Raw genomic sequence first — 12,145 nt, forward strand, 5'->3', positions numbered from 1 at the left:
TTTTTAGATATTATATTTTAATCCGAGTAGGTAGTTGAAAATCAATTGATACGCATAGTATAAAAGAGTGGTGTGAAAATTTAGTTTAGTTCAATTGTAAGTTCCATCTATGTAGGCTATAAAGTAATCTAAGTAGGTTTTCTGTGAAATTAAATTAATTGGTTCTACATCAATTTCGAGCTCTTTAAATCGAAATTAAGCATAGTAATAAAAATAATGAATTTTTGATCTTACACAGCATCTTATATGGTTACTCTGCACCTATACAATTCCTTATTACTACAAAATTCAACCCCTTTCAATAACCCAAAACTTACCAGCCGCCACCACTTTATCGGGCAGCAACACGCAATGCAACGTAGCTAGTAAGGACCAGCCTTGTTTGATGTGCGCCTGCTGCGCTGCCAACTGTTCCTCCCTTTCTTCATCACCACCCCATGATGATGTGCGAGTTGTAGGACTAAAAATAAAAGAATTTACATATCTTAGACACCTAATTGAAATATCCTTTACAACCTGTTCGCAGATCTACCCAAAATACACAAAAAAGAGCGTGTGTAACGAGCACACGGGTCAGAAGTGAAACTTCTTTGGCAAGATTCAGAGATAACAAAATCGTCGCCACTCCATTATGGTATTGCTATTGAAATTTTACTCTCAACTCGCCTAAATAAAAGCAGTTTCTCTTTAAAACATACATATAAAAATGTTGAAGCTGTTTGAAAAGCCATTTAACGTTTAGTTCGAAACACGAGAATTTTATATGCATAGATGCATCTTTGGAAATCATAGGGATCAAGATCTATCTATTTGTCTGTACAAAACAAGCGAAACAGTGTAATTTCAAGAAGGATCACTTGTAAAGACTGATATAAACGCAGTTTAGGGTTCAAATACTGGCCAAAACTCAAAAGATGGTAAGATGACCTTCTTTAGGTGGCTAATATTATAAAATGCTATTTGCAGCAACTGAAAACATGGAGTGTTTTGCGAATCTATTTTCTGGCTAAATAGATTCTTGAGGTCATTAATGTTTAACTCCTAAACCATGTTTTTTTGCGGATAATTTCTGACCAAACTTACCGATGCATCCGTCTATTAACCTCTTGTTCCGGCACGAAGCTAGCGTTGCTCATTGACATTAGCGTATTTGCTAGTGCCACTATGGAGAGTAAGTGATTGGTGGTAAGAGTTGTGCTTAGCTCCCAGTGCAGTTTCGATGTGAATAGCCTGAAATTTTGAATTGGGTATGGTTAAAAAATTGATTTTAGTAGGGCATGGCAATGTCCAACTGAAACTTATATTTATTCAGGTAAACTTCTTTTAGAAGCGCTTTGGAATTGTCACATTACAAGGAATGTAGTCAAAAGCGCAATAATGGCTAGTGTAAACACAAACAACAAACTCATAGCACATGCTGAACCTTCGCAGCCATAGGATAAATTAACAAGTTTATCATTTAACAATATGTAGTATGGCATGTGTCTATTAATAATTGTAATCTGTATTGTATTCCTTTTTTCCCATTATTTCCTTATCTTCGACTTTTGTTGCAATTTCGTTAGTTAATATCTGTATCGTGTTTATGTTTTCCTATTCTTTCCTTCTAATCTCCCTTTTTTCGATGTCATTGGTTAGTTGCTATGCATGATCTTGTGTATGACATTTATTTGTATGTCCGTCTACCCACACTCACCGAGTAAACTTCTCCTGTCGCACCAACTCCGGAGGCAGGTTGGACGCAAGTAACGCCGCGTCCTCCGGTACCGGGCCGAACGTGTCCAGCCAGCCGCCGAGCCACGTCGGCAGTTGGACCGACATGTGCCCGTGGCGGGATACCACGCCGAAACAGACTGGCACCTACAAGGCATTGAAACATTTTTAAAGGCTAGATCATACAGGAAGAGAAGGAAGATTAAGTACTATTTTCATTTTAGATACTATTTATATTTACCATTGTGGGAGTATAAACAACTTTTAAAGTCGAGATTATGTAGAGGAAGAGGAAGATTAGGTACTTCTTCATATTACTGTCGAATAATAATATCGATATCACGTATTAGAGGTGCTTCTTCATGTTACTCTTTGATCGTCGCTTAATAAATGTAACATTGAAACACTTTTAATGTCGAGATTATGAAGTAGGTTGTGGAAAAGAAGAAAGATTAAGTACTTCTTCACATTTCTATCGAGGTCCGGGTCCAGCCCCCACGAGTACAACAGCAATATGAAGATCTGCCACATTCTCCATCATTTACAGCGACATTTGCACAACAATCTATTCAATTAACATCTCCACTAAACTTACCATAGGTCTCAAGAGTCCCAACTTCGACTCGCACACCCTATCGAGGTCCGGGTCCAGGCCCCACGCGTGCAAAAGAGACATGAGGATCTGCGCAATCTCCATCGTGTGCGGTGGTTCTGCCAGCGACATGTCCCGTGGGCGTCGCCTCTTCTGCTCATTTTGTTCCTCTGTAACAAGATGATAGCATTTAATATCTATGATTCTATATGATGCATTAGTCTTATAATAATTATCTATGGGCTGTGGCACTTGGCAGAATTACAAACCAAACCTTCATAAAAGATGCAGAATTGAAACATATGATAAATCATTACTTTATTAATTGAATGAATTATTTATGAAATCTTTATTCAATATTATAGTAATCAATTTGCATGCATGCTGAAGAATTCAATATTTGTTTTAATTAACTTATAACATTTTATTCTAAATGTTTAGCATTAACGCCATTTTCTGTCTAGATTGTGTTTTCTTCTGCACTTACGTTATAGTTGAAATTTTTAGTTTATCTTCAAATACTAACTAATATTATTATAGATGCGTAAGTGTGTTCGTTTTTCTCTCTTTCACGTCACAACGGAGTGATTATTGTGGCTTATGTTGGTTAGGCGCCTAGAGTGTTCCCCTATTTTTTACGGCGGTTCATCGCACTTTTCATTTCTATGGGAATTTTCAATTGGAATTGCGATCATAATGAGTTAAATTTCATGCTTTAAGTACGGAATAGAAAAATCAGATGTTTTGCGCGAAGTGACAGTAGTACCCACCTCAACGCTTCGCTTATGAGGCGTGCAAAAAACTTTATATATAATTTCTTTTAACCATTTCTAGTTTTGCGTAAAACGCAATCAAATTAAAAAGCAACATTATCGTCACATTGCAAAACGTTCCCACAGTTATGACAGACGATTGGACAATCAAAGCGTGTACATACAGACGTAAATAATTAAAATAATTGTGAGACCCCTGTCCTGTGTGACCTTGCTTGTTAAATGGCGAAACGGTAGATAAACTCGTATTACGAGATTAGAAACAATTATTTGTACTTGTATATTTATTTATTACTAGCTTTCCACCCGCGGCTTCGCCCGCGCAGTCAAAGAAATAGTTCCCGTTCCCGTGGGATTTCCGGAATAAAACCTATCCTATGTCCCGGGGTAAAAATTGGCCTATGTCCTTTCTCGGGTAACAAAATATCTCTATACCAAATTTCATGCAAATTGGTTCAGTAGGTAGTTAAGGCGTGATTGAGTAACAGACAGACAGACAGAGTTACTTTCGCATTTAAAATATAAGTATACTTGTATATTTATTCATTACAAGCGACTATGTTGGGAGTTGGTTAGACGGGATCTTTCATTAGGAGCATTTTTCATGTTCGATTTGATGTTTTGATCCTATTGGTTGAAGAGTTGTTATACGCCTTTCTCATTAAATATCGAGTACTTAATTATTTTTTAATTTTATTACATGGCAGTCGTTCCTCATAAAATTTTTTTATACCTTCTCAAATGTGTTATGAACTTACAAATATTTACAGTGATTTGGCTAGAGAAGAGAAAGAACTATTAACTTATATTAATGCCCTTCGAAAGTCGTGAAATTGTCCAGGTTTTCTGTAATTATAATGATAAAATAAAAATCGCGATATACTAGTATCGTCAAAGTGAACATAGTCGGTAGTCGGTAGATCTGAAAATAGGTCAACTATTGTTTATACCCCTAACTTATAATAATAGTGTCTTAGCAGACTATCTGTCTCATCTGATATTCTTATAAATATAACAATCTCATAATCACAATTAACCGAGTTTTAAAATCATTTCCTGACAGCGAGACATTTACCCCGCAAACTGGAATAGACCTCAAGGCTGAGCCACACCCGGCAAGCGTTGTGAAACTTGCATTATATAGCATTGTTACTTGTTAGTCACTTGACCATCAGTGGCCATTTGATTCGAATGTACAGTCTATATTAATTTTGAACTGAAACTTCTTAAGGCGCGTCGAGAGTAAAATTTCATGGTAATACCGTCACGTCATGGAATAGGGCGACGATTTTGGTCTTGGATCTTTGAATTTTTTCAGAAGTTTCACTTTTGACATGACACGGACTCTTTTTTAATTATTATTTTAGCTTTAGTCCGAATTCGCTCGCGTTCGAATTGTCAAACTAAACCATTTTCAAATCCACCTGAAGACACAACAAATTTCATTAAAATTAGTAAAGTCGTTTAGCAGTGACAACCACACGCACTTAATAAATATATAAATTGTAAATATAGTGTCCGGTCTGTTTCTTTAGATCATGACTGATTGGAATTAAATATACCATATACCTATAGATGAGATCTTGCAAAATGATAGGATTATTTTGCTAATGTAGTGAAAACAAATATGAAAAAATTTCATCAACTACTACAAAAGACACTCAATTTATATTATGAGAAACGACCATTCAAGAAAAGTCATAAATAGATAAAATATAGATAAAAGTAGTTTCCTTCTTATATTATCTTGTTATTTAAATAGATGCAAGTCTAATCCTTTATCTGAATACATTGTATATTTTTGAATTTAAATCAAATATAACATATCCGAATTGAATAAACTGTACATAACTTAAAATCTAATCCGGATGTAAAACAACCTTCATTGAAAGAACCACAATCTAAAAATATGCTAATTCTTATTCCGTAAACATTAATTTTGTTCATACAAAATCAATATTCATTATTGCATCTATTAAATTAAAAAAATATATATAAAAAGGCGGGAAAGAAGGACCTCACTATATTAAAATCTATACTAATACTAGCGGTCCGCCCCGGCTTCGCCCGTGGTACATATTTACGTTTTCTCTACATAAGAACCATCCTCGTACTTCAAGGAATATAATAAAAAAAGAATTATCGAAATCGGTTCAGCCGTTCTCGAGTTATGCGCTTACCAACACATTTTGCGATTCATTTTTATATTATAGATTATAAAGCTGAAGAGTTTGTTTGTTTGTTTAAACGCGCTAATCTCGGGAACTACTGGTTCGATTTGAACAATTCTTTTGGTGTTAGATAGCGCATTTATCAAGGAAGGCTATCATCACGCTAAGACCAACAGAAGTGGAGCTAAAGGGTGGAACCGCGCGGAGCAGCTAGTTAATAATAAAAATACAAAAAGGCGGGAAAGATCGACGTCACTATATTAAAAAACACAGATAAAACAAACACGGAAGGAATACAGATAAAAAATAAAAATCCATAGATACTAATAGACTTTGGCCTTTCAAATAAAAATATTTTAATAACGGTAATTAAAAATCAGATACGATTAGAGTAAAACACACGCGAACACGTTTTTTCCTTGCTTTTTGCCGCCATAATATTTAGCTTTGACCTACAAGTAACGGTTCTGTGAACATTGGAATTCATAGTTTTGTTTTTTTTTTTGTTGCGTCTTTTCGTGGTCTATGGTATTGACTCTTTAGTTAATCATTTCTTTTGTATCAGAGTCTATAGGACCGATTCATATTTTTACAAAAAATCGTTTGTTTGTGGAGTCATGTTCTATTTATGCACGTATAACCACAAAATAATATAGGTCAGTCGCGCTTAATTCACTGTTTTGTGACATATCTCGTTTTATTTATTAATTTATTATAACATACGTAATAATATAAATAAATCACAAATTCAAGCTTAATTTGACCTTATTAAAAATAAAAAAAAAACGAGACAGCTAAGAGTTAAATATGTACCTATCCGAAGTATGATAGTCGGTAAATAAATTTAAGCATAAAACATTAATTAAAATAAGAATAAATTCCTAATATTAAGCATATTATTCATACACAATAATGCTACCGCATTAACGCGCTAATTCAAACACACGTAAAAAATAGTACAATTAAGTACATGAATAAATCATTAATGAAGGTAAAAACCAAATGTTAATGCGACATTACAGTAAGTAGGTATACTTGGCTTTTTAATACCAGTGTCAATGGCATTAGTGATGTAATGCGTTTATCGATATCGATATCGATCCTAATTAACATTACGTAATGACGTTATTGAAATAAATTGAATACGATAAAAAGCTCAGAGACTAATTGCACTTTAATAAAAGTCAGAGATAATTAAAGTTATTTAAAACCGATAAAACTTAATGTAGAGTCAAACAAAGAGCGTGTGTGCTGAGCACACGTGTCAGAAGTGAAACTTCTTTGGCAAGATTCAACGATACCAAAATCGTCACCTTACTCGATGACGTGATTTTGAAATTTTACTCTCAACGCACCAAAAGCAGTTTCACTTCAAAAATTAGTAAATTATATTTTTATTGATACATACAAACTAAAGTTCGTGAAAAGAAACCAGTCAAGGCTTAAAAAGGCTATCTCACTCAGTAAAAGCTACACAACATCTAGACATTTAGAGATACCTAATTATACGAACTTAAAGGCCACTTACACACGAATCACGCAACCTTTTCCGACCGCTGATATCCATCAGACAATATAAAACGTTTAAAAACTATAAACCCCGTATTTGGGGCACTTATCGCGACGTGACGTAAGTTCAAGTTAGGTATAAGTAGAATGTTAAAACCTAAAGCATTACTTAGCATTGAAAGCCTGGAGAAAGGTATTTTAATGGCGCAATTATGATACGAACTAGCTTTCCGCCCGCGGCTTCGCCCGCGTTATCAAAGAAAAACCCGCATAGTTCCCGTTCCCGTGTGATTTCCGGGATAGAACCTATCCTATGTGTTTATCCAAGTTACCAAGTATATGTGAGCTAAATTTCATTGCAATCTGTTCTGTAGTATTTGCGTGAAAGAGTAACAAACACACACACACATCCTTACAAACTTTTGCATTTATAATATTAGTGGGATATGAAAGTTTGTTACCATTGTTAGTTGGTATGAAAGAGACATGAAAAGGATTACTAATTTTTAATAGTATATGAAAACTTAAATTTTTAATAGTAAATGCAAACTTTTAAATTAATTACCTAATTTAATTTTGAAGTGAAACTTCTTTTCGAGATAAAACTTTAATTACTATCACGTCATGCAGTAAAGGCGACGTTTTTGGTATCTTTGAATCTAAATCTTTCACTTCTGACAAGTGTGCTCGGCACACACGCTCTTTTTTTCACTCACTCACAAAAGTACCTAAATACTAGACTATAAAACTAATCGAATATTAATATAATGGATACTGGTCCACTACCGGCATAATAATTTGCCCTCCTTAAGGCGTAAATAGACTTCATCTAGGGCATTTTGAAATCTGTATTGGCTATTTAGTGTCTAAATAACTACCTTGTTAATCCTGTTCAAAGAGCCTAAAATAAATGCAAAAAAATCCTGTGTTAACAAAGACGTTGTTTGTTAACAATGGAATCCAAAATAACTGAATTGAATTTGATAAAATTGCAATGTGTGCAGTTTTACTCATCATCAAGATAGTTTATATATCACTAGCTGTGCCGTTTTCACCCGCATTGCTCTGCTGCTGTTGGTCTTAGGCTGATGATATATAACCTATAACCTTCCTCGATAAATGGGCTATCTAATACCGAAAGAATTTTTCAAATCGGACCAGTAGTTCCTGAGATTAGCGCGTTCAAACAAACAAACAAATTCTTCAGCTTTATAATATTAGTATAGATTAATACTCAAAATAGGACTATCTGAACGGACCAGGGGCGAGCAGCTAGTATTAAATATTTCACAACTTATTGTTTTAGACGTTAGTAAGTAGGTCATATAAGTAATTTTACTTAGTAGGTCATCAGTCTCCTGTCGACATATCCAAGATTTGTCGAACCTTGGACCTCACGACTTAAATGCTTGCTCTTTATCCATCTATCTAACAAGCATTTCAGTTTACAATAAAGTTTAAAAAATAATTTAAAACCTTTTACAGCGTCATATTATAATGATGACATCTTACATCTGTCAATTATTATAAGTTGTTTATCCCTTTGTTTGTTTGTATTGAATAAGCTCAAAAAGTACTGGATCGATTTTAATATTTATTTCACTAATAGAAAGCTCATTAGGAAGTTACATAGCCTACTTATATTTTATTTTTTTTATCCTTGATCAGCTCGGGCGAATCCGGGACAAACAGCTAGTTTACATATAATACATATAAACCATTTATTACTCGTTATATATACAACAAAAAACAATAACAAATATCACGGAAAGCCGTACAACAATTCCTAGCAAATTAATACGATCGGAATGTCAATCCAACAAAAAAACCGCTCGAACCAATTTCCTTCAATACCACAACGTCCGGAACAAAATATTACACGTCATAACGTCGATATAAATTATAATTAAAAGAACTGTGCACCTTATTACAATTGAACAAGGTCCTTATTAAAAAAATCGATTTATCGACCAACTTATGTGTGCACCTTGCTCAAACAACATAGTCCTTATTACAATGTTTTAGGGTTTAAAATGCGTGTTTTTGGGTTTTTAAATGTTCTGTTATATTGGTTTTAAGCCTGTTGTCCCTTGCGGGGTCGCAGTGTCTTATATCATGAGTCCGGTCGACCGTGATTGAAGGAATGCTGGTGAAAGGTGGCGCTCAAGTTATGAGTGTTTGGTAATGTTCTAGAAGATAATTATAATACATATTTATCTTCTAGAATGTTCTAGAACTTTCCATTGTTATGCCTTATGATTGATTCACCTTTGTATGATATGATTGTATCTAAAAGTATAATCTAAAAAACTTTACATCGACTCTCCCACGATAGAGCAAAATTCAGGTCTTAAATATTTTTAGTTTTTAACATACTCGTATGTTTTGCAATTTATATTACATACATAGCAATATCATGATTGTACCAAAGTCAGGGGCGTAGCTACCGCCGTATCTGCCGTATCAATTATACGGGGCCCCCGCGCCAAGCGGGCCCCCAACGTGCGCTTTTGTGAAAAATCTTTACCCTTCCTAAGGGCCCCCAAACAAATTTTTATACGGGGCCCCGCAAAGGCACGCTACGCTTCTGACCAAAGTATAAAACATATAGGTACGTATAACAGGAGTTTAATAATAATTTCAATACCATTTTTAATAGCATCCAACTACGAATTCCATTGCGTAGCAACTAGCAGCGCTAGCAAGTTTAAGCTCTACGATCGCCCTACGTACAATTTTTCCTAGTGCTTTTTTACATTCATTTATTTTATGTGTGTACAGTAAAGCATTTTTTATCATATCATTTTTTTTTAATTATACACTTTCGAATGGTTCGGAATAACAATTTGGTTATATTACATACTTTTATATTAAATATCAGGTAAAAACGTTTTGTAACTTCCACTTCTACATTATGAAATACAATCTATTGGAAAAAAATTAACACTCAAAAAAAAATTTTTTTTTCCAAATGGTTAAAAAATCGCTACCGCTCATGCCACACACCGCACCACGCACAAGTGAATGGCGCAAGGCGTGACGCATAGATAGTATCTACGTCTGTCCGTACATTAGACAATGGACATAACTATCTCGTGAATAAATGCAATTTTTATATACGCAACAAAAATGTATTTTTATTTTTATAATTAAATTTGCAGAATACTTTTTCAAGAATATTTTTTAACAACCATGTTTCGCAAAAATTGTGTTTGTGATTTTTTTCAAAGATTTCGATTCTAGGCAAGTCGGTTTCATCAAGATATTTTCTTATATTGAAATGTCTTAATTTTTTGCATGCACATAGCTTGAACCCTCAACTTTTTGAAGTAATACTTCTTTTGGCGCGATGGAGAAAAATGATGAGAGTGAATTTTTACGATGCGCGCGCACACCGACACCTAAATTTAACAGCATGAAATTAGTTCTAGGTGGTATGAAAATTGATAACTATGTTCAAGTTGTATATTCTAGATTTTTTTTCCATACGCCAAAGAAGTATAACTTCTAACGCGTGTACATAAGTACACACACTCTTTTTCTTCAAGTAAGTTTGCCTTTACCACTGCGTAAGAAACAGGATAATAAAGTTTAGAATGATAAGCACCTTATTGGCATTTGAACTGAATGCTACTTCGTATATCGGAAAGCACAAACAAAATAACGCTCAGCTGATGTTAAGTCAAAGCCTTTTTTAGGTAGGCTCTATACTATATCATCTATACTAATATTATAAAGCTGAAGAGTTTGTTTGTTTGAACGCGCTAATCTCGGTAACTACTGGTGCGATTTGAAAAATTCTTTCGGTGTTGGATAGCCCATTTATCGAGGAAGGTTATAGGCTATATATCATCACGCTACGACCAACAGGGGTGGGGCCACGGGGGTGAAACCGCGCGGAGCAGCTAGTAAGCTATATGCATCATCAACAAACTACAAATAAGCTTCTAAAATTATACACAAACGTGACAAATATTACAAAAATTATTTTGGCTAATTACAAAACACGTAATTATGTGAGAAATGCAACTCTATATAAATAGACATTGCATTGCAAAAAATATCTTTAAAAAAATCTAGAATGAAGAAACAGCTTCCATACATAAAGTTTAGAATCTAGATTTAGTTTAGACTTGAGACAATAGCGTGTATTCTGTACATTGTTTATGTACTAATTAGTCTTCTTTAATCTGATAACATCATAACCTTTATTAATGTTCTATACATATATCATCTCTTACATATGTCGCCTATGTTTCTCGTCTACCAATGATTACCAGTAAAATGAATCGATCCAGTATATAGTAACATGTTTAATTCATTATTTCTTGTCTCATCTATACATATAATAAATCTGTAGAAGGGTCAATTCTGTACATTGAAAATATTGAAAAAATAAATAGCAGGGGGTGTTACTGGATTGATACCAAACCCAAATATGTGATTAAAAAATTTTTTGTCTGTCTGTCTGTCTGTCTGTCTGTCTGTATGTGAAGGCATCACGTGAAAACTAGCGGTTCGATTTCGATGAAACTTGGTATAATTATACCTTATTATCCTGGGCGTAAAATAGGATACTTTTTATCCTGGAAAAATACGTAGAAAAAAATTAATCTTAATTTTTCAGTTTTATCCATAGACGTTGTTCCGTAGAACCGCGAACACACGTTGCGTATTATTATAGGCCTAGCCGTATTTGGGAATTGGGTCCAATAGATATTTATAAGATGTTATTGACAGAGGTACTCAAAATGGAGAAATAACCATGCACGCGAAAACCGACATCCGCGCGGACGGAGTCGCGGGCGGAAGCTAGTTAGCAATAAGTCTTGAAATTATTGATCCTCATACAGAAGAAATCTTTTCCACATTTTCGTTCTTTTTACTGTTCCGAAACAAGACAAAGAATCCTGCCGATCATAAGTCAGTTCCTCAATCCTCAGCCATTATCTACACTAATATTATAAAGAGGAAAATTTTGTTTGTTTGATTGTAATGCATAGGCTCATAAACTACTGGACCGATTTTAAAAATTCTTTCACCATTCGAAAGCTACATTATCCACGAGTAATATAGGCTATATAGTATAGTAGTAGTCTATATATATATCACGCTAAGACCAACAGGAGCGGAGCCACGCGGGTAAAACCGCGCGGCACAGCTAGTTTGAAATAATTTCAAAAACAAAAATACTACTACAAGAATTAATCGAAACAAAACTTAAAGAACAATATATTGTGCAACCCGCGACCCTGCGATCTGAGGCTAGACGCAATTACCACTGAGACTAGAGGTTGTTAAGATCATGGTCATATTAAACTCACTTTATATGAAGCAAAAAAAAAGGTAATTTCAAATAAATTAAAAAATAAACCAACAATATTAAA

The 12,145-nt window shown here is 34.3% G+C and overlaps 1 protein-coding gene across 1 annotated transcript in view; it reads right to left on the reverse strand.

Moving 5' to 3' along the window:
- The window catches only part of LOC123704168 (WD repeat-containing protein 7), a 110,072-nt gene that overhangs the window by 13,560 nt on the left and 84,367 nt on the right, over nucleotides 1–12,145 (reverse strand). Inside the window, exons 23-26 of the mRNA XM_045652470.1 lie at nucleotides 2,309–2,475; nucleotides 1,697–1,860; nucleotides 1,084–1,230; nucleotides 318–460 (exon numbers count right to left, since the gene is read on the reverse strand). Of these exons, the coding sequence (XP_045508426.1) occupies nucleotides 318–460; nucleotides 1,084–1,230; nucleotides 1,697–1,860; nucleotides 2,309–2,475 (621 nt within the window). The remainder of the gene's footprint in view (nucleotides 1–317; nucleotides 461–1,083; nucleotides 1,231–1,696; nucleotides 1,861–2,308; nucleotides 2,476–12,145) is intronic.

The sequence above is a fragment of the Colias croceus genome, chromosome 28, assembly GCF_905220415.1.
Source record: "Colias croceus chromosome 28, ilColCroc2.1".
In the NCBI taxonomy this organism is placed as follows: Eukaryota; Metazoa; Arthropoda; class Insecta; order Lepidoptera; family Pieridae; genus Colias; species Colias croceus.